The sequence below is a fragment of the Simochromis diagramma genome, unplaced genomic scaffold (genome assembly GCF_900408965.1).
Source record: "Simochromis diagramma unplaced genomic scaffold, fSimDia1.1 OVJJ01000802.1, whole genome shotgun sequence".
NCBI classification, from domain to species: domain Eukaryota; kingdom Metazoa; phylum Chordata; class Actinopteri; order Cichliformes; family Cichlidae; genus Simochromis; species Simochromis diagramma.
In genome coordinates, this window is record NW_024387492.1 from 17,841,830 (window position 1) to 17,866,043 (window position 24,214).

Here is a 24,214-nt window from a genome sequence, read left to right on the forward strand (position 1 = left end):
AGTTTTATACCTTAGCATCACAGTTGAGAATTCAATTATTTATATTACTACAGTGGCCACCTCAAGGAGATTTATATTGTAAGGTAAATACTGTGGGTTTAAGTAAATTATTTTATTGCTACACTATATCCTGCATCATTAATAATATAATCTATAGCATTGATACTGCATTAACATGTTCATTAAAACCTGCCGGCCTCACATTAACCTTTTTATTTATATTAACCTATTACAGGTGCAGCCATAATAATTGTACACACACATTGCATTTTGTGCTTATTAAAGAGTTGAAGTTCAGTCAATTAAGGAAAGGTCATAAGCCTCGTTCGGCACGATGTCCGGACGATCTATTGTGTAAGTGACTTGGAGCTACAGAAGGTTAAAACTGCATACACGCCTACAAAACACATATATTACATACAATCTAGAAACAGGCCTGAGCAAAGGCCTGAATGTATTCAGCAACCTGTTGCATTTGAGTTTGCTTAGTAACAGGTGACAGAAGATGTGTCAGAGAGGAGGACAAGTCCACGGGGGGCTTCAGGGCCTGAAGTCATCACCATATTTGGAAAAGATGCTAGAAAGAGGAACTTCTGTGTCTGACTTTAGCTCTAAAAATTGATCATTGTCTGTAAACGATGCAAATAATGTTCTCAAGATGCAAATCATGTTCTTATAACGCGTGAAGGGGCGTTAACCCTGACATTATAAAAAGCCATTGTCTGTGTATTTTGGGCGAAGAAGTCCGCTGATGTGATGCTGTGTGCTTCTTCCCACGCGTGTGTTCTTAATAAACTCTTCATCTGATTGCACTCTACTGGGCCTCCATTAGTTTGTTTTTGTGCCACATTTTTGAATTCGGGACAATACCTTAAAATAATACAGACAAAACCCCAACTATCAACTGACCCCTTTGAGTAAGCATTTGGCAACACTGGGAAGGAGAGACTCAGCCAGAACCAGGCTGTGGGAGGGGCAGCGATCTGTCGTGACCGGTTAGGGGTGGAAGACGGACAAAAACACTCTGGAACAATGCTTTTTGTCCTTTTTTCCTTCCATCATTCCCAGAAGGAGATATTAGGCTTCATCTGTCACAGCATACAAAATACATCAGTTTACAAATAAACCAAATGTCTATAGAAGTGAAACATTGCTACATTGATTTATTTATTCACAGAATTTATTATACAGCAAAATGTCCCAGATTTCATTATTCATGTTTCTCAATGTGAAGATTTGCTGCCTTTATTTTTTTAAATGAAGTTTTAATTTATGGTTCATAATTTTGAGGTTTGGACTGGTGATTTAACAAAACACTGAGGGTGTTTCTTTAGGCTCCGGGTACTTGTAATGGCAATTTCTTACTATGTAAATAATTATTAAAGAAGTTAAAATGAGTTCAGCCTCAAATGTGCATCAATACATCAGCTACAATAAACACAGAAAATTACTGCTGCTGGAAATGGTGCAGATGAAACAAACAAAAAGTACAAGAAAAGCATTAAGACATTTTGAATAAAAATGTAGGTAAAAGCAGCTTGAGTTCCAATGAGGAGAAATACAACAGAGCCAAACATTACACTGAAACGTTGGAATGACACATTAAAATATAAAATATGTGGGAACATCACAGTAAATTCATCATGTTTCACTGTGTTTATGTTTCTTGCTCAAACCTTTATCACGGGGTTGAATCTGAATCAGATTTTCAGTCAGCCACAGTCTGTCGCCACGAATAAATAATTCCACCGCATACTGGACACCACAGTACACAAACCACATCCCACACCAGACACAACACTAACAGGTCCAAAGAGTTCAGCTGCAGGGAAGAAATGGCCTTTGATTGTTTACTGGGCACTATGTTGTTCTTTTTCAGCATACAGCATATCCGACTTTAAACAGAGTTTAAAGCCATGTTATCGTAAATCAAATGAATATATTAACTGCAGAAATGAGGCCATACTTAACATCTCTTTGGTCATTGTTTTGGTTTTAGGACCAGAAATGCACAAACGCACTTTATGGTATATTACCAACCTTGTTTTCAGCAGCAGACAATTCTTTAGCTCAAAAGCTCCTTAAAGGAGAAAACAAAGAGCAACTGATTTTCTGACCTTTGGTCAAAATACAAAAACAAAACAGACCACAGAGTTAACGTAACTGCAAGTTTTTGTTATTGTGGTTCTTTTTCTTTTAAAGGTACACAAACAGCTTTTGCTCTCATTTATTTATTGATTATTTCAACACTGTGTAATCGCTAAGATCGGTTTGGTGGAAAACCTGCTGCAGGGGATACTGGTCTATGAGAGCAAATGGAAATAAAGCTTTAAAAGTTTGGCTTACTGGTACCATAGACTGATGAAAAAGAAAATAACTATCAACAAAGTAATCTTCTTCGACAGAAACAGCAGAGGAATCAAACATGGCAGAAGAAGAAGGCAAGTTTTTTGGGAACTGTTTTGCTTATTTTAGAAAACCACTTATTTCATACAGGCTGTCAGTGATTTCTTGTCATCTAATTACAATTAACAAGTGTCACGTTTAATTTTGTAATAGATAAAGTTACAAATGTATATATTATGGTTGAAATTATATAATTAGGTGCAAAGTCATGATATTCGATAGATCCTTTCATGCCTGCAGCTTTTATAGGTAGGACCCAGTTCTGCCATACTGCTGATATGTAAACCGTATTGTAAAATCACAGGTTTACAATAGATGCAATAAAAATATATATGCTTAACACATGCCTTTTAACTTTGTTTATTAAATCTGACAAATCTTTAAGCAAAAGCTTAAAAGTGGGAGATGCGACCAATGCACGTCCAATTTTGTGGGATTTCTGTTATTTATTTTGATATGCACCAACAATGTCTCTGGTCTCTGCAGTTGTGTTGAAGTGTCTCTCTGGGGGAGATTCTGTGTGGAAATCAGCCAGCTGTAACTCAGCTGCAGGAATGTCCAAATGAAGTGACAGCGGTGGAGTTTGTTTGATTTTAAGCGTGGGCCCTGTCTGATGTGGCAAACATCAAAGTGAAGCTCTTGCTGTGAAAGGCCAAATGACTTAATGGATGTGTGTCTGTGAGTGCGCGTACAAAGGAAGTACCTGTTTTTGCCTCCTGAATGGATTAAATGAGTTATTATTAAAAAAAGAAAGAAATCTTAAAAACCTTTTGATTAATAATACAATGCAACACTGTGGCCTTCTTCTGCTGTAACCAGACTGCTTTAAAGTTCAACATTTTGTATGCTCAGAAATGCTCTTCTGTGTACATTGGTTATACGTGGTTATTTGAGCTACTATTGGTTTCCTATCAGCTTAAAGAAGTCTGGAGATTTTCTTCTGACCTCTGCCATTAACAAGGCATCACGGGATGTTTTCCCTTTTTCCAATCCTTGTCTGTAAACCTAAGAGACAGTTGTTTCAGAAAATCCCAATAAATCATTGCATACTGAAATACTGAAGTACTTAAATTACCTGTCTTCCCCACTCTGCATGCCTAATCGCACTGGGTTGCTGCCATATGATTGGCTAATTATATAGTTACATTGATGAGCAATTGAACAGGCCTACCTAACAAAGTGGATTGAAAGCTGAAAACCACACCGCTTTTTTTGAGTCTACATAAAATGTCCAATGATGAACAGTACAGATAAATCCAGGGCTGTTGGTGGATAGGCCTTCATCAGCGTGGTGCCATCTAAACCATACTGTATACACGTTTTTATCCAAAAAATTGTTTATTAAAATTGTGCTGTTATCTTCCAGTAACTCCACATGCCATGCTGACATTGTGAGTTTACTGCCCCACCCTGCATTTGTTGTGAATTTGTAATTATATTAGGTGGCTTAATTAATTATAGTAACTTTTTCTCAGTTTAGTATCCAAATTTTTTTTCACAATGCTTTGAAGGTCTGACACATTTCAAGTGCTATTTCTTAAAAATGACAAACCAAGTTCTGAAATCTGCTTTGCCACTAATCATATTCCCCATTAGTCGCACAGCTGACAGGGATTATTGATATTTTATTGGTGTTCTTCCTTTCTGAGTAGTTTACCACTAAGTTGACTGTGGTTTGTGCAGCAAGAACTGTTTCCTCATCTCAGTTCTTCTGGTTTACATCTGCCAAAAAGTGTACGTAACTGAAGCATATATGCAAACAAAGCAGTAAAAATACTTCATTTCATAGGCAATTGCTTTGATTCTAAATACTAATGTGAAAAAAGCTTAATGCTATTTTCCAGAAAGCTGCACAAACAGTTTTAATGTCTAAATACTAAATGTTTGGCAGTAAACTGTTTAGAACAAAGGAAACGTAAGACACACTGAAACACAAAGTGGGAGGTATGATAACCAAACAACACATTTCAAGCATTTCTGTGGTCAACATTACTGTTGTTTGTTAGAGAGACAGGTTTGAGTGTGGTTTGAGTGCAGTTTATCAACATACTCTTGCCAACAGATCAGTGTTATTTTTCTGATCAACATGGTGTTACATGAATGAAGAAAAGTCCTAACAGCATGCAAACTAGGTAAGACAGATAGCATCCGATCAGGGCAAGCAAGGCAGGCAGTGCTTGCCTAGTGAAATCTAAAAAAAGAAATCATAAAACATGCCAAAGAAAGTGATCTCTCTCTTTTGATCTCACACAGCATTGTCATAAAGCTTATAGCTTAGTGCCATATTGTGGCCCCAGTTGACTATTGCCTCGGGAAACAGGATTAATTTTGCTTCACTGAAATCTGTACAGGGCCTATGTTTTAGGAGGATGTATATCCAGTTAACAATAACTCAAGTTTGAGTTGAAACTGAGAGTTTACTATTCTTTTTTGGTTTTCTGGTTGTTCACGCACATTGTGATAGACCTCTGCTCTTTGACATGTGACTGATAGAAGACCAGGGTGTTGGGCAAACAACTTGGAACCAGTGTATAGTTATTTTTTCCCTCTTGCATTAGCTTGTAACTTAGCACTTAGCACTTAACCCCCTAATCATAATATAGTCAGTTCCAGCTCCAGTGAAGCCCCATTGGTTTACATCATGGTGGCTAAATCCACCTTTTCCATACAGTCTCTGGTTATAACAAACTAACATCAAATTTTGTGGATTGCAACTTTAAAGACATTGCTATCTACTTGCTTTTGCTCACTTTTCCATCCTTTGTTTAAAACTTTAGTTCCAAGCTATCGGCCAACCAAACACAGTGGAAACTAATAACTACTCAGTTTTTGGGTGCCAGCTCTCATAACTGTACAAAGTGTGCCTCTTTGGACATCAGCTCCAGCACGCATTTAGACAGATCAAACCCATGCAGTGTGTTTGTTTATGAGCATAAAACTATTTGGAATCTGTTGCTGCTTAATTAGTCTGCCAGTAAAACAGAAAAAAGACACTTAGAAGACTAATTTGGACGCCTGCTATTGTACTCTGAAATCCCTGAAGCTTTATCCCCCCCTCCCACTGCAGCAGATTTATAAAATCCCTATAGCTGTTTATGGAGACAAGCAGGAGTGAGGCATGGTGTTTTTATTTGTGTTGGAGTCACTTACACACTGCAGTGTTTCATTTTATTGCATCTCTCGACCTTGTTTATCTGAACTGTAAACATGTAAAGTTCTACATGTTTACAAGGACAGATTGTCATCTGGACATGACATCTGGACATTTCTAAAAGATAAAAACAGTAAGGCCTGAACAACTAATCATTAAAAAAGATGATTTTTAAAGATTTTCTGTGTAGTTAATGGAAATGTTAATGGAAACCGAATACAATGATTTGCAAATATCAAACCCATATTTTACATACAACAGAACATAGAAAATAAATCAAATAAAAACAAAAACTAAATGTATAATTTAAGAAAAATATAGCTAATTTTGATCACATTATCCTTCCCCAAAACACTTCCCTTTTTGTTTTGTGATTGTGGCAGTTTCTTTCTATTTCCTTTGTATTTTATTCAACTTCTACTTTGTTTTCTGTGCTTTTGAAGTACTTCTGTATTTACTCTTGTTTTCTGAAGTTGCAGTGCATTTGCATTTCCAGGGCCACCATGAAAAACTTATAGTTCATAGAAGATCCGTTTAAAATGAACATGAACAGAGTTGCAGCTTCACACAATAAACAAAAAATGAAACAAGACTGATGCTGTGAGAAGGTAAGTTTACACAATATAAATATTATATTACACGTGTGTCTATATAGCAAGTCTAAGATGCCACAGAAATGCTAATATATTCTTATCCCAGTCATTTACTGCTATTCTGTTAGAGCTCACTGGTGCAGCACAATTATTTGTGAGTACATGTGATAGACATGAAAGAGTGTGGAGACACTCAGAGCAGGATCTGGACTACCTGTGCAACCTGAATAGGCTGCAGGTACCATTTGACAACGATAACAAGGATGACAAGGATACTAGCCAAAAGCCAAACTAGGCAAAAAGAAAATCTCAATGTGATCATTGCCTGAAAAACTATTCAGTATAAAAGTACATGTCCAGTGCTGCCATTTTCATTTTCACCAAAGCAGGCAAAATCGAATCACAGTGGTTTATGTTTCCTAACTGAACAGATTTTACTGACCTTTTGTTATACTGTGATGATGTTTCCTTAATTTTTGAGCAGAAGAGCATATCACAGACACTCACTTGCAGCTGGCAGATTTATCTTTGTTGTCAGTAATGTTTGCCATGTTTCATGATAAAAATGAAATCAAAACTTGCAAACAAATGAGCTAAAGTGCAATAAATATAATTTGTTTAGTAATTTTACACCCCACCAATTAATATCGATGCAACTATGCAAGTAATCATTACTGCTGGATTTCTTGGATGTATTTGCCTCAAAATAAACTAAAAAAAAAGTTCTTTGCAGTATTCAGAAAGCACACAGAATAGAAAGACATCTGGTCCAATTATCCCTGACATGTTAATGGCCTGTGTCTGACTCTCTGAATAAGGTCATCTGCTGACTTTTTGGACTCCTCGTCTTGACTGACTTTTCTTCCTCTTTGGTCTGAACAAGTGCGGGTGTGCGTGCTCCTTCAATAATGGACTCCTACTGAGAATGCTGGAACATTTCCAGACTCTTTTCTTCAGAAAGGGCCATGGCCAGAGAACAGCAACTCATTAGAACAAGGCTTTATGTTCTTAGAGTCAATTTAAGGGCACCCAGAGTGTGTGTAAATCCCAGATACATGTGTACGGTGGTGTGAAAAAGTGTTTGCCCCCTCCCTGATTTCCTATTTTTTTGTATGTTTGTCACACTTAAAGTTTCAGATCATCAAACAAATTTAAATATCATACAAAGATAACATAAGAAAACACAAAATGCAGTTTCTAAATGAATGTGTTTATTTTAAGTGTAAAAGTGATTGCCCCCTAAACCTAATAACTGGTTGGGTCACCCTTAGCAGCATCAACTGCAATCAAGTGTTTCCAGTAACTGGCAATGAGTCTTTTACAGTGCTGTTGAGGATAATTGGCCCATTCATCTTTGCAGAATTGTTGTAATTCGGATACATCGAAGGATTTTCAGACACAAACTGCTTTTTTAAGGTCATGCCACAACTTTTCAGTTTTTCTTAAGTCATTTAGAGGTGGAGTTGCTGGTGTGTTCTGTATCATTGCCCTGCTGCAGAACCCAAGTGTGCTTCAGCTTGAGGTCACCAACAGATGGACGGATATTCTCCTACAGGATGTTTTGGTAGACTGCAGAATTCATGGTTCCATTTACAACAACAAGTCCTCCAGGTCCTGAGGCAGCAAAACAACCCCAGACATCACACTACCATCACCATATTATACTGTTGGTATGATGTTCCTTTTCTGAAATACTACTTTTACACCAGATGTAAAACCTACTAAAAAGTTCAACTTCTGTCTCGTCAATCCACAGAGTATTTTCCCAAAACCCTTGGGGATCATAACGATGTTCTTTGGTAAATGTAAATTGAGCCTTTGTGTTCCTTTTGCTCTTCAGTGGTTTTCTCCTTGAACTCTCCCATGGATGTCAATTTTGCTCAGTCTCCTTCTTATTGTTAAATCATGAAATCAGACCTTAACTGAGACTTGTGAAGCCTGCTGTTCTTTAATGTTGTTCTCGAGTTTTTTGCAACCTCCTAGATGAGTCGTCAGTGTGCTCCTGGAGTAATTGGAGGTCACTCCTGGGAAGGTTCATCTCCTTCTATTTAAGTGGTTTCTTGATTTAACAGGTCTGAGTGTGTTTAGTGAAACTGAACTCTGGTTAATCACATTTAATTCATGATTTAACAAGAGGGGCAGTTACTTTTTCACACGGGAACAGGTAGGTTTGGATAACTATTCACCCTAAACAATGAAATCATCCTCCAAAAACTGCATTTTGCATTTATTCAGGTTATCTCTGTCCGTTATTAACATTTGTTTGATGATCTGAAACATGTAATTGTGGCAAATATGCAAAAACCTAGGAAACCAGGAAGAGGGCAAACACTTTTCCACACACACTAGTTACTGCATACATTTTTGTAAGTGTATAGTACTCTATATCCCAATGTGATTGTGGTATTATTTGGAAAGACTATGCATGTTTTATATTATGACTATGATAAAGTTTATTACATATTTAAATGTACTATGTTTCTACTCATGTAGTTATTTGCGGTCATAACTACACTATGTACAATGTGATGGAGGTTTTGCTCTCCTGCATGCGATGTGTGTTTGGGAACAGTATGTCTTACGCGTGTAAAACATAAACAGACTGAGGTCAGAAACACCTCATCTTCCACAGCCCGAATGCTTATTGTTTCCACAAGAAAGGGATTTAAGACCTTTAAAGTTTGTCTTTAAAGTTGCTAGGAGTGGCAGTTTGTGGTGTCAGATTTACCCTCAGAGAGTTTTTATACTGACCAACTTAGTCTGACACATATGGTCTAAATTAAAGGCAGTTTTTTTAAAATCTTGAATAATAAAGATTATGTGTGTGTCTTTTAAATATCCCCAGAAGAGCTAAAGTAAGCTAAAGTAATCTAAAGCTTGTGGTTGGGCTAAAAAGAGCCGGTCACTGTTTTGTTTTTTTTCTCTTTTTTTTAAAATGGTAAATAGCCTGTATTTATATAGCGCTTTACTAGTCCCTAAGGACCCCAAAGCGCTTTACATATCCAGTCATCCACCCATTCACACACACATTCACACACTGGTGATGGCAAGCTACATTGTAGCCACAGCCACCCTGGGGCGCACTGACAGAGGCGAGGCTGCCGGACACTGGCGCCACCGGGCCCTCTGACCACCACCAGTAGGCAACGGGTGAAGTGTCTTGCCCAAGGACACAACGACCGAGACTGTCCAAGCCGGGGCTCGAACCAGCAACCTTCCGATTACAAAGCGAACTCCCAACTCTTGAGCCACAAGAGCCACAGGTTTTTGGCATCCTGTGCCTCAGTTGTGTCCCACAGATCACAATTTATGTTAGTGCAGGAGAAAAAGTCGGGCAAAATTATCTTCATATGGAGGACTTAAAAACATGCGGCTATAAACAGAATAGAAAGGGACCTTCAACACAGAAAAATGTGAGTTGGATAAAGCACACAAGAAATCCTTAATCACAGTTAAACTCATTCTAGTACTTTCAGCAACTATCACAGGAGCTTGAATGTTATTAAAATATTTGTAACATCAAATACAGTCATGAGAAGGCACATTTGTATACGTTTGTGGTTCATGGATAGAAATTGCCATGTATTTTTTTGTGTTAGCACTACTTTGTAAATAAAGTATTTTAACAGGATGTATATGTGCCATGGTCCTGGGTCGATGACCCTTGAGTTTTGTTCGTGTGCCCCTCATGTTTAGTGTAGGTTTAGTTCCGTCTTCATGTTTATTTTCTTGTTCCTCAGTCACTCGTGTCTCATGTCGCACTTTGTGACTCCTGTCCCTGTGCTCCGTGTTCCCTCTGTTCCTGACGTTTCAGTGTCAAGTCCGTGCCTCTGTTCCTGCCGTGTGTTTCCTGTTTTATTTTGATAGTCCCTGTCCTGTGTGCAGTGGGTCTAGTTTTGCTTTCCCCTTGTCTCATTATTTCTGATTAGTTCCAGCTGTGTTTCCACCTGTTCCCCATCCTCTCGTTATCCTGCCTGCGTATTTTAGTCCTTAGTCTTCCCCTGCTTGTCGTCGTGTCTAGTTTAGTTTTTTGTATTTGAAGTGGGTTATTTACAGACAAAATAGAGCTGCCTCTTTTAGTTCGCCCTTTTGTTTATGAGTCCTGCGTTTGGGTCCTACATCCTGCCTAGCACACAGCAAGTCCATGACAACATGATTTGTCTGTAGCAAATATTTTGCCCAGACAGGATGGGTTAATGGGGCAACGAATAAAACAGAGCTTGAAAAGAAGTCTTAACAACTGTAACTGTGGTCTCAGGTGTGGTGATAAAATAATTAAGTTCAACATAAAGCTGTGTTTGCACTTCAAACATAGAAAGTATTAATTTTGTGAACACTAAAATGAATTATTACATAAAACACTGGGTGGATTAAAAAAGTTTTCATGAATATGGAAAATCAATAAAAAAATTAATTTACAATTTAAATTAATGCCTGTAAGCATGAATTGACATATTGGAGGTTGTGAGTATTCCACAAACCCAGGCAGCTACTTACACACTAAAATAAGTAGGCAAGTAAAGTAGTCAGTTTATTTTCTGCCATTTATCTGGGTTTAGGTTACAGAGAGCAGCAGTCTAAGCAGAGGTGCCCAGACCTCCCTCTCCCTGGCCACCGCCACTAGTTCATTGGGAGGACTTGAGGTGGAATCCTAGCCACATGCCCAAACCACCTCAACTGGCTCCTTTTGATGTAGATGATTGGCAGCTCTACTCCAAGTCCCTCTCAAATGACTGAGCTCCTCACCCTATCATTAAAGGGACTGCCCCGCTACTCTCTGAAGGAGGCTCATTTCCACTGTTTGTATCTGTGATCTCGCACAGCCATGGATAACACAGAAACAAAACATTACTTTTAACATGAAACTTAAATGAAATGATTTATGATTATAAAGGATAGTCACTCTGTCGTGAAAAGCAACTTTATAAAAATACAAAAATTTTTAACATTGTTGATTTATGATCATGATAAATTCTGTCCAGTTTTCCAATGTTCATTCCAAGGCAAACCTCTGCTTGCAGGTCATAGCTGTCAGTTGATATTTTTCCATCAATAATCTACTTTCTTTAAGGCCAAGCACAATTTAGCTGCAGCAGGGAAAACTGATGCAAAACACAAAATTATGATAACATAACCATGACCAAACCCAATTAATATGAAGGCGAAAAACCAAAATAAACCATAGCTGTTTCAGGACATGAGGCCTATTGCCCATTTCCACTTGCCAAGAACATGCTTGTTGTAGTACCAACAGTATCAGCGAAAAAACTCAAACTCTTGTTGCAAGATTTCATGGCTTAAAAGAAAAAAAACAACAAACATAACATCATGTTTTCCAGCAGTTAACTAGCAAAGGAAAACGGGACCACTGGAGCGAAACCTGTGAGCTCCATGTTTTTTTACCAACTGGAAAACATGACTCAGCTTTCATGATCAATGCCAATTCTCCATCATATAGTACATGCTAAATGCTACAGCTGTAGGAACTGTTGCATATATTGCAATAGTGAACTAGTGCATGCAATAAAATTATAAACTGACCTTAATCAAATGACCCAGAAATATGCCATACAGCAGTTCTGCAATGTTTTTTCATGGTCGTGCGTATGATAGTAAGCAGTGACGGTCGGATACCTATCAAGCTCATAAACAGAGATAATGCATAACAAGCATAACACTCTTGTCTCAAACACCCTGACAGTTATCAACTTAGGTTCTGCAAGTCCATATATGGGCCAATCTCTAGCTATTAAATGTGTTTGTTAGGTGCATCTGAAGTCAGCCAAGAACTGACTCCAGATGTAGAGCAAGGTATTTGCTGCACTGTCTGGCCAAAATGCAACCAAAAACATCCCAGTCCTTCACACAGAGGAAAGAGGGGTTCTTCTGAGAATATATGCTGCCTATGTCTTACATGTCAGACAATTAAAAACAGTAAAAATCAAAAAGATTTCTGAAATGATCAATATTTTTTCCCCACTTTTTTAAGACTATTTAGCAAGAATGCAAGATGGCTTTATGTTCATTCTCATTCTTTTTATCTTTTGAAAACTTACAAATGCAATCAGTGCTTCTCAAAGTCAAGTAAGGATCATTAATGGGTCTATTTCTAAGATACTATGACCACAGAACTGTTTGCTTTAGGGTCCTTCAATTCCTACCAAAGACTAAGTCTTTTAAGAGTAACTGTGTTTCCTAACCATTCTTAAAATGTTAACTAAACTTTCTTGCATGTGTGAGATTTAAGGTGGGACCTTTTCACCTGGACACTTTCTAACACTTTTTATTTTACAGACGAGAACCTAAAAAGAAAGACAGGAAATAAGTCAAAATAAATTAAATGTTGCAATATGTATGACAGAGAAAGTTTCTCCTAAGTATCCTGCTAATGATGTGGAAAGCGCTCTAATTTATCTGGCCGAGGGTCATTTCACCCAAGTTGAGAACCACTTCTCCACAACCCTCTCTTCTTTGGACTTTTGGGAACAAAAGTCTTAAAAATCAATTCCCATCTTGGCACCATTTAGAGTGACATACATTCACATTAGCCAAGTTCAGCTCAAAAGGCAAGCATGTCTTTCAAGAATCTACCCTGCTCTTGAAGCATGTCAGTCAAAATAAGTGACTACACAGAGACAAAGGTTTCTCTAACATACTTCTCTGATCTGCTAAAAGTCTGGACATTTTGGCAGACCCATCTCTCTCATGCTGCGGGGACAGAGGTCTCTGCTATCTGCATGGAGATAACCTTGTAGGAGTAAAAAACTGACGAGGCAGCTCTTCAACACATAATAAATGGAGCAGGATTCATCTGGCTCTTTTATCCTCTTTCATTTGGCTTTTACTCGACTCTGTTTCTGTTTACGACCCTTCCATCATTCACTTGTCCAAACCTAAGATTTGGAATTAGAAGCGCTGACACAGAAGACACTACATTATACTTATGACAATAATGCAGATGTTTTCAATGACAAGGCATAATGCATAATGAGTCCGGAAGAAAACCAAATATAAATGTGTCTGAATGCACAGGAGACAGTGGAGGCTTTTTGTTTCAGAGGGAAAAGGCCAAGAAGGCAACATAAGAGCTGGAAAAAAAAAGAGAAGCCAAAGTCAAGTGAGAATTCAAGCAACAAGAGAATGTGGACTGCACAGAAAACTGGCAGCATTTTTGAATGTGTCTGTACGTGCACTTGGTGTATGTGTGCTGCAAAGGGGCCTCCCGTACACTTAGCTGGAGCCACTTAGCTTTTGGATGGCGGCATTTAATTTAGGAGAGGTCGTCTGAAAAGCCTGGTTTGATTGCTTTTCTAAAACAACTTCATCTAAAAGCTTTAAATAACTAAATACCTCAGTGACAACAGCAAAGCAGTTCCAAACTCTTAACTACATCTCTGTGCCTGGGAATACACACAGAGCCACATCCATTAAATGGCATCAGTTGTGTGGTTACGGCATGAGTGGGTGGCTCAGAGAGAGCAGTGCCTTGAAATGAAATTAGGATTAGTGTGAGCAGTCGATTCCGCCAGGATCCTGCTGACTTGGAGCCAGACAGCAAGCTTCTTGATCTGTTGCTTCTTCTTCTTTATCTACTTTATCTCCCCTTATTTCTCTGCACTCACAACTTCTTTCAGTCTCTGTTTGTCTGTATCTTCCTCTCCTGTTATGGCTAAGCTGACATTTACAAGGAGGCCACAGCAGGGTTCACAGAAGGTAACAGTCATAAAGTTAGACACACCTCTAAAGGCTGTCTCATTCACGGACACATACAAATGAATTGGCCATGTGACCGCTGTGGCACAATGCCAGTAGGGTTGTTTTTTTTCCACCTGCAAATTAACCAGGAGGAGGTGGAACTACAGCTCAGAAGATACTGGAATTTATTACAGGACTGCCTGATATGAAGTCACAACAGCTCATGCTAATTTCCCCCATAATTCACACGTCCAAATTTCCACTGTTCTGTTTCGCTTATGTTGTGCCGATCATGAAAACATGTTATGCTTTTAAGACAATTCTAGCTTTGTAAGCTTGGAGGATGTTTTGGTGAGTAAGGGAATGACTAATCTCTCCTCGTCGCTACATGTTGTACCAATGATGGTCACTGGCTGTTCATCAGAAGAAACATGAAAGAGCCTTTTGCCAGAGAAACGTTTGGGATTCTAGTTTCAACTTCTTCGTTTTAAGTAAATTTGATAATTGGTGTGCTACAGAACAGCACTGAGCTTGTGCGTGAGTTTATCTTCCAAGAAAAGCACAATAACATACAGTTTCAAGAAAATGGGATCCAGCAACATCTGAGGTAAAATTAAACTTTCTTTGTTTGCTGTAAGATTACATTTTACCACAGAAGACCACATCAGTTGCCAGCTAAGAACAGGATACAATGTCATAAATAAAAAAAGCTGAAACTCCAGTTCAAAGGTGGTGCTGTTTATCATCACCCAGAATATATATATAGTGGAGTCCTGTGCAAACGCACAGCTGTGGATTAATGGCAATATGGGAACCATACAGGTCAAAGGAAATCACTGTCTTGCTTTTCTCTTTAGAAGAGCGGTCACATGTGGGAATTAGGTTTAAACCTGTCGCACATGTGTCGAGTTCTGCAGTAGGAGCAGAGACGCCGGAGAGGGCTAAAGGTCAACTTTATATTGCATTTGAAAAAAATGACTTCACAACTCTGATTAGAAGATGACAGAAAAAGTTGCATTAATGTTATAGAAACTGATACTATATTTGGCACAAAAACATTTGTACAAACTAAAAATCAAATTTTGTCAAATGAACTGAGGCAATAAAATCAGCATCATGACTTTGTTGGACATTGGCTGTACTTCAAATGACTGCTCATTCATATTGTGTATGCATGTTATCAGTTCTTAACGAGATCAGACAGTTTAAGAGGGAGTAGTTTCAGACTGCATCCCGAAGTGTTACTTAAAGCGAACTAAATGGGTTTCTATGATGTAAGTGTGTAAGTGTGTGTGTGTGTGTGTCCTACATTATAATTCAACCTTAAATCTACATGACAGAGAGTAAATGACGGACAATAAAATCACTTCCTTCATGTGTCCAAGACATTACAGCCACATTTTGTTACGCTCTACTTTTCTCTTCCTCTCTGTCAGATTTTCTACAAACTGAGGATAAATGTGTCTCATCTACAGCAGCCGTTACCAACCTGCAGAACTTTTTCAGTGACAAAGGGAAGATTGTGGAGTTGCTCATCCAATATGAAAAAACAAAACAAGCAAACAAAGCAATAAAAATAGTGACTCACTAAGTAATACTAATTTAGTGTGTTTGAAAACTAATCAAATTTAATGGGTAAATGATTATCTATACGCAAAAAATTAAATGCAAACAGCATATCTGTTGAAATGTCCACCTCTGCCACACCAAGTAAACACCAATGCAACCTTGCCATTGGTACTAACATTTTAAATACAAAAACTTCTATATTCATATTTATTTAAATGTGATTTAACCAGTTACAACTTGACCAAATGCTTTTTTTTAACTATCACCAAGCTTCTGGCATAATTCTGACTGAATACTTGATCTTTGTTGGCATGGACCCAACTTTTACAAGCTATTTGTTTCCAAAACCATTGTTAATAGGTGTCCTGTCAGTTCTGTGAGCAGCCAATTGTGTTTCAGTCAAGCTTTAAGATGTTGATTTTACAACAGGGGCTTCTTTCATGGTCGGCTACGGTGATAAAAGACTCATTCTAGTTAGTTTGGTGTTCCAGCAGTTTACAGTTCATGTCAGGTGGTTCTTGCATTGTTTCTGAGCATCCTAAGAAATTTCCTTTGATCTGAGTGTAACCGATTGGGTCTTTTTATGACCCTGGCAAAGTGGTGATGATCCTTGAATTTCCTTCCTTTGTTTCTTTTAATAAATAGCCATTAAGCTTCTGGAATGGGCTTCCCAAATCCTAGATCTCACAGCTGTTGAAGATTTTGTAGACTATGCAAAAGACAGGTCTGCTAGCACACAGACTAATTTTAATTAACTAACAATTTTGTCAAGGTCAGAATATCCCCCAAAAATAATGCCAGAAGTGTACTGATGACTAGCAAAGCATCCGGTAGAGCAGTTTTCTAAGGCAAATTTAACAAAAAGTTAGTAGGCAATATATGCTTGACCCTGTATGTTTACTTTTAAACCTCTGCAGATTTCCAAAATAAATTCATGTGCACCCAATCCGTGTTTTTTTTTTTTTTAATATTTAAAGATGTACGGTGTACAGTCATTCTATGTCTCTTGGAAAAATAACTGTTCAAGAAATGATTAAAAGCCCAGTATTACTATGACTTTGATGCCAATGATAATGAACATATGCAAAGAAAATCTGACTTTACAGAAAGGTCTGAAGCAGATGTGTACTCCACGTAACAAAGAAAACAGAAGAACAGCTAAACATAGTAAAGGTTGGTCTTCTTAAGTCATCAGTTATAAGATGGCCTATTTTTACCCAAATTAACAAATTACTCAGTGACTAAAGAAGGCAAGTTTTTTTTTTTTTACATGTAAAAACTTATCAAAACTGACTTTTGCAGGTTTTTATACAGAGCAGAGATCCTGTCTTTGCAAATGTGAAGGCAATCAAACAAACAAACAAACTGTTTTGCCATTTATGAGGATGCATTGCATTTGAAACATAATGGTTGGTGCAAAAGTGTAGTCGAATTCAGCTGGCAAAAGCATTTGGAAAAACTGATCCAGAACAGCTGAAAGATCATTTGATATCCAGTCAGTCACAAACCTTATTCATGCGAGCTGAACAAACAAAACTGCCTTCTCTGTGTTATTTAAACGGTTTTCACTTTAAATAAACACCTCGTTGCATGCACACAAGCAAAACATCAGAACAAAAGCACAGCAGGAGTTATAGGAGTGCAGATTTGCTCAACTTCCACAGGAAAAACTCTCAGTTTTTCCAATTGAACAGAGTTTCCAAATAAACACAATATCTTGAGTATCTGTACAATAGGGCACCACATGCAGAGGAGGGATATTGGATAAATTGGGCAAAGAATAATGAATATGGGGTTGCCAGGCTTGAGGAGAAGAGGAAGACTACATACACCAGAGAAGATGTTGTTAGAGAGGACATTCAGAGGATTGCTGTGAAAGAACAGGATATAAAGGGTAGGGTGAGACGGAGGCAGAAAAATGTGTGAAATATGGACATAGCTCCTTTTTATGATGCTCTTCTTCTCATGTTATGTCATTCTTTTTATTATATCTTTTATAAAGAGATTATCAAAATATGTAGTGTTAGTGGCTTGAACTGAAGTTAATAGCTTTCAACTGATTTCATAAGAGATAAAGTTGAACCTTTGACTTAAAGATTTCTCTTAGATCACTGTTCAGTGTCTGTTTTGAGGCTCCTAAGAGCGTCTTAAACATCATAAATTGTTGTCAAAGTCATCCACTGACACACACACCTTACCTGCAAGGCAAAGTCCAAATATGGTGAGAAGAACCAGGATGTAGAGGAAAACAATGGCGTACTTGATAGATGAGAGGGAGTTCAGATGGCTGCAACACTGGTCCTGCTTCCTGCGACGCTTTGTAGAAACTGAAAAGAAGGATTTACTATAAATACCAGCAAATGGCATTCTGAACAAAATCATTAACCATGAGTTGTTCCTAGTAAGAACAACAATTTGGCTAAATGTCTCTTACGTTGTGAAAGAACAGAGGTAAAAGTCAACGAACATAATGGAAATCAGATTTATTGCTGATAATAATTGTAAAAGAAAATCCAAGATTCCCAACATCCATATTTTCCCTCTTTGAACTTCTGAATGACGCCCAAAACTCAGCAATCACGCTAACTGAAAGTTCATTTTGAACCCAAGAGGTATTTGATAACGTTTGCATAATATTCCATAATAATATTGCCTGTGCAAAAACAGAAAAACAAAGCTGCTCTCTATTTCATTCAAGGTTCAACCAAGCAAGAAGTTGCCAATAAAATTGTGAAAATAGTGATATTTAGTAGTATTAAGTAACAATTAAAAAAGGTTGGTTACAAAACCATTTAATTTTATGATGACAAGTTTAAGTTTGGTTGGAAATTACCAGGGGTGTAATTTTCAGGGGGGTTAGGGGGGTTATGACACCCCCAATAATCAGACCCAATCAATATTACCCCCCCAATAAAATTATAAATTATCTTGCATAAATAGGCTGTTGATTTTCTTTACTCATTTCAGTTATTACCAGCAAAATAGTTGCATGTTTAATCATCTGGGAATTTACCCAGATTCTATTATTTATTTAGACAGAGATCTTGACCCCCCCCAATGTTCAGCACAAAGTTACGCTGATGGAAATTACTTGTATATTCCTTATATCATATCTGGAAACATTAGGGTTATTACAACGGAAACAGTTAATAAATTTAAACTTATAGTACATCATAACACACATACATCACAAAGTTTCCTATAAGGGAATTCATCTGAGTGGACTACGTTACACAGCATGAACTGCACAAATGGTCTCACTAAGGAGCTCTTTCTGTAATGCATGTCAGCACTTAGCACTGCTCTCAAGGTCAAACAGATGTTTGAGAATTAGTCTTAATAAAACTGACACAGCACCGTTTATGAGTAATGAACTTTTTTTTCCTTCTACATCTGTGTGTGTGTCAGACAGCTTGGCAGGAAGCAGCAATGAGGCAGTTGATGTTGCTGATGGGAACATTCCTTTTAGGTCAAGAGGATGGGAAGAGATTTTCTAAGGAGTCACATTCTTCATCAGATATTGGAATAGAAAAGAGAATTATGTGTTTTCTTCAGACATTAAACGTATAATTCAAAGATTATTGTGTTACACACAGATAAAGTCATTTTTGTCTCAAGGAAACAACAAGACGTAATTATGAGATTTGAAGCGCAGCTGATATGAATATAAACTCACTGGGCACTTCATTAAGTACACCATTTTAACTAGTGGTGCAACGGATCAAAAATCTCACGGTTCGGATCGGATCACGGTTTTAAGTCACGGATCGGATCAATTTCCAGATCAGCAAAAATAGAAAAAAAAGACAAAAATTCGACTCGCCATTTACTTATTTAAGTATTTTTTGCCTATTAAAAAACATTCAACTGAAGACTCATTCCACACACTTATATAAAAACAAATTAAGGTGCAATATGGACATTATGGACCATGCTGGGCATCCTCTGCACACGGCCATAAACAACCAGAGGAGTCTGTTCAGTGAGAGGTTGCTTCTCCCAAAGTCAAGGGCCAGCAGACTTAAAAACTCCTTTGTCCCACACGCCATTAAACTGTAACTCCTCACTGGAGGGGAGAGGGAGGGGAAACGGGGACAAAGGAGGGGGGAACAAGTAAGCTGTAGTGCCTTTTCACTGTGCAATAGTTTTTGTTAATATCCAACGGTGTAATAGACTCACAATACTTGAAATGTGCCGTTCCCTTGTATTCTTATTCCTATTTATTCTATTTATCCCTTTTGTATACTCTGTATTTATATATGTGTATATATGGTATATTTCTGCTCACATTCTGAAACTTTTTTTTTTTTTTTGCCTGTCCCGTTTGGCTCTTTTGCCATCAGAATTATTGTCTAAAGGCAAAGAAAGATGCCCAACGGATTTACTTTACCAAATTGACCATCCCAGCCTTGCCATAATGGTCCATTTGATTCACCTTTTATTGTTTATTTTATTTTCACTTGCTGAATACGGGACAGACTTGACTGGAGGAAAGAAGGGGAGAAAGAAAGAGGGAAAGAGAAACAGCTGAGAAGAGGGATGGGGGAGAAGGGCAAAAAACAAAAACCAACAGAATGGGCAGGAAAAAAAAAAGAAAAAAAAGAAAAAAGAAAAAAAAATGCATATACCGATCACCTGGATCACCTGCTGAGAAAGAAAAAAGAAAACAAGCAGAAGAGAACAAGAGTAATAGAATAAACAACATCACAATGATATATGGGAATATGACAGTAAATACTAAATATTAAACATTATTGTGCAGCACATAAGATCAACAGAACACAGTGTGCTTTGAGGTAGGAGCCAAAAAGGGTGTAGTTTGTGGGTGTGATCACCCATGTGTACACCTGTGAGCATGGACGCGCTTGTTTTTTTTTAAAAGGTTCCTTCATGTAATGATCTGCTAGAGGGTGTGGGGGGGCCACAGCCCCGTCCTCCAGGGCATGAAGCAGGTATGGAGGAGATCAAAACTCCAGACATCCAGAGGCCCCCAGAACACAAGAGACCAAGGAAGACCAACAGAGGGGCAGCCGCGCCACTGTCCCAGTAAGAGCTGAGGAGAGTCCCAGATGAGGGGTCACTCAGCAGCCGCGGAGCAGAAGCCAGGGGGAGTTGCAGTGACGCGCCCGTGAGCTCCGCCGGCAGCCAGCTGTGCCTGAGTGACCGAGCCCCAGGCCGAGAGGCCGGGGGCTCCGAAGTGGCCCGAGCGAGCCCCAGGCTCCAGGCCCCGATAAGCGGCCGCCAAGGAGTGAGCCGGTGTGTACCTGGATGCCCATCCCCAGACACAAAGAACCACCAACGCACCGATGTCTGAGGGAGTCCGCCACTGGCAGGGGAAGTGGTGGTGGGGGGAGATAGACCTCCAAACCTTGGAGGGCCTGAGATGTCCCCAGAGAGGTGGCGTCTGATACCCAATCTAACATATAGACACAGACATACAGGCACACACAGATACAAACATCCATCCCCACCCTCATGCTCTCATATGCACTTACTCCACACTCAACCAACGTGGAGACAGACATAAAGAGACGCTGTACACACGATCACACTCCCCAAGCGTACTCTACGAACCGGGTCTAGGTACCCTTGCCCCTGGAGGGGGGAACTGCACCCAGACCCAGGTGGTGTTACCCTTTTCCCTGCGGTGGGGAGAGGCAGACCGCCCCGACTCAGCAGCAGCAGGGAGGCCCCACACTCAAGACCGCAGTCGGACGGCCAACTCCTCCTCCTGGCCCCCCGCTCCAGCAGGCCGCAGAGAATGGGGGTGAGAGAAGACTCCAAACCTACCTCCACCCGCTCATTGTAGTGTTGATGCATGTGTGTTCTAAGGTGCATTTAAAACCCAGGAGGGCATGGATCTACCTGCCAGAGAGCAGCAGGTAAGCGCATAGCCCCTCCTGCTAGCCCTCAATGTCTACGTGTATTTAAAATTGAGAGGTGGGCAACGACGCCAGGGGTGAGGTGTACACCCTGATGGTCCTTTGGAGTCCGTGTAGCGTGCCCACCCCCAAGATCCTATATGTATGTGTAATGAGAGTGTGAGTAATGTGAATGTCTAAGTTGTGGGATAAAATTGAGGCAGAGGCAGCCAGAAGGAGACAGAGGGAGGGGGGGGGGGTAGCCTCCTCTGCACCCTGGTGACATACCCCTACTCCAAGGCCCTGCATGTGTGGGTGGTTGTGGTGGAGCGGGAAGAGGGAGGCAGCTGGAGATGGGGAGGGAAGGAAGGGAGGGGCAAGTGACCCCTCTCTGGGGCCAGCTCCCCCGCTGACCCCAGTAGGCACCCCCATACTCCGCGACCCGCCAGGGAAAGGGGGCCCAGGCCCATTCAGACCGGGGCCCAGTGCAGCAGCGCCTCCCGGCCCCACAGAGCCCGGGACAGTCCACCCAACCCCACCACAGAGAAAACTGCACCCACCCCACCATCCACTCATCTTCCAGACTACATAAGACAATAGACGCCCAGGCTGAGATCTTCCTCCACCTCTCCTGCATCTCCCCTTCCTGCAGAGAGAGTTCCTGAAGAGAGGAAAGCTCCTGCAAGATGTGACAATCTTCCCCACCAGTTGAAGAGCCCCCCAGGTGGCTCGACGCACCGGCGGCACCCTGCGCCAGGGCTGGGCCCCCATGCACCCACCCGCCCACAACCCCGGCAACACACCAACCGGGACCCAAGCACCCGAGGCCCGGCCAGGGCCCCAGCCCAGAGACAGAGCGCCCCAAGGACCTCACGCCCATCCTGGACCCACCCAGGGGCAGCCAGGCTACCAGGTCAGTAACCCACGTCCATCAGCACAGACCCTCCTCTAGCCCCACTGCACGCAGCCACGAGGAAACAGTCACCTGAGAGCCAACAGAGCCCCTAACCGGACATGACCGCTACCCCGGGTTGAGCCCCCCAAGGAAGATGCCTCCGGGGAACCCCCCGACACCCTAAGCCTGTCCCTACCCCCACACCAATCACAACAGTGAAGGCGGGACATTCTGAAACTTCTGTCGGTGCTGTGCTACTGGAAACTGAATTTCCCGGAGGAACCCACCCGAGGGTTAAATAAAGTTTCATCTAATCTAATGTAATCTATAGGGCAGTGCAGGGCTTTGTATCTACCACTCCGCTGTGATATAACGAGCGGTCATGGTCATGTGGCTTTCCGTTGCCTTGGAGGTCCACCCATTTGTAGTTAGGGCAACAGAAGATGCCTGGGACAGTTCAGCCATAACTTTTAAAAACAAGCAGATGTGATGTTAGAACGCCTTTATTTTTATTTTAGTACAATAGACAGCTGCTGGGGTTTGGGGTTTGTTTAACCTGAGTAGCGAAAAGACCGTGGGGGCGTTGAAAACGATGTGCCGGGAGTCCGCTGTTCTCGCCGGCTCTAGTGATCCTCGACCTCACTGTCTGCTATGGAGCTGGTGGGTCACAGACGTCTCCGAAAACGTCGGAGCACGTTTGGAAATATATGACATCTTCATAAATCGAGCAGATATTTGAAGTTTACACAGCTACATTCTCGCTTGAAAATAACTTAAAAGTTTATTTTGTGACCCAGAAAGAGTAATATTTAAAAGTTTTCAGCCCCGCTCGTCCGCCATTGCCGCGTTTGAGTTTTGGACGAAATGCATTCTGGGATATTTAGCTGTACCAAGTCCACACAAGTCACCACTGATGCATGCTCGATAAAACAGGCGGAGCGAGAACACATCCAGGACTTTTCGCGTTCTCGGCTTGATGAGTACTTTGAATTGGAACAGTACTTGGTCTCCGACTGATAACGTATCACGAGTACGTGAGAACGCAAGTACGCACAAGTACGCATATTGAGACAGGGCCTATACTTCTCCTGCTCATACATGCTTGGAACGACCTTGTCACACTGAAATGGACGCGCAACGAGATATCATAGCGTGGCTCAAGCACGTTCATCACAGTTTAAACCCCTTGTTTTGCACAACGGAATACGGCCTCCCGTCTGCAGCTAAACACCAGTAGCTTTTGTAATAACTTTAGCCCGGTTGGATTGGGCAGCAAAGTGCTGCTTAAATGCCGCAAACTCCTCTGCTCTGCCACTTGGACCGCTAGCGCTGGCCATAACTATCGCTTGACAGACCCACCACGCCACCATACACATACTTTTTTTTTTCTTTTTCGAATCTTCGGATCACGTGCGTACCGAACCGTGGAGTGGGATCGGTTCGGATTTCGGATCAACCGTGATCCGTTGCACTACTAATTTTAACTGCTTGTTAATGTGAATATCTGTTCAGCCAATGCTTGGCAGTAACTCACTGTATTTACGCATGTACACAGGGTTAAAATGACCCCCTGTTAACTAACTTGAAACTGGGGCTACAGTTTGCTAAGAATCACCAATGTTGAACAACTGAAGATTGGAAAAAACATTCCCTGGTTTGTGTATCTTAATTTGTGCTGCAACATTCAGATAGTGGGGTCAGAAAAGTATAAACACACTGATTCATCCTTCCTTATAGCAACATCTGACATTATAGGCTGATGGTGATTTAGTGATATTGTCTTGGCACACTTTGGGTCCCTTAGTACCAATTTAGCATTGTTTAAATGTCACAGCATACGTGACTTTTTGTTGCTAATGCTTATGAGCAGCACTACTTCTAATAGTAGTTTCCAGGAGGCTATCATACACAGTCCTTCACAGTCAACAATTCTCAGTCTATTAGAGAACCTTCGGGAGGTTTTGGAGCAGCTGATTCATATCATGATGTGCATCTGACAAATCTGCAGCTACTGTGTGATGTTAGCACGCATTTATGCAATAGA

At 40.3% G+C, this 24,214-nt stretch overlaps 1 protein-coding gene across 2 annotated transcripts in view; it reads right to left on the reverse strand.

Annotated features, from left to right (window-relative positions):
• The window catches only part of scara5 (scavenger receptor class A, member 5 (putative)), a 112,509-nt gene that overhangs the window by 69,902 nt on the left and 18,393 nt on the right, over positions 1-24,214 (reverse strand). For both annotated transcript variants that reach the window (XM_040017331.1, XM_040017330.1), the window contains one exon: positions 17,613-17,741. In XM_040017331.1, coding sequence (XP_039873265.1) covers positions 17,613-17,741 — 129 coding nt within the window. The remainder of the gene's footprint in view (positions 1-17,612; positions 17,742-24,214) is intronic.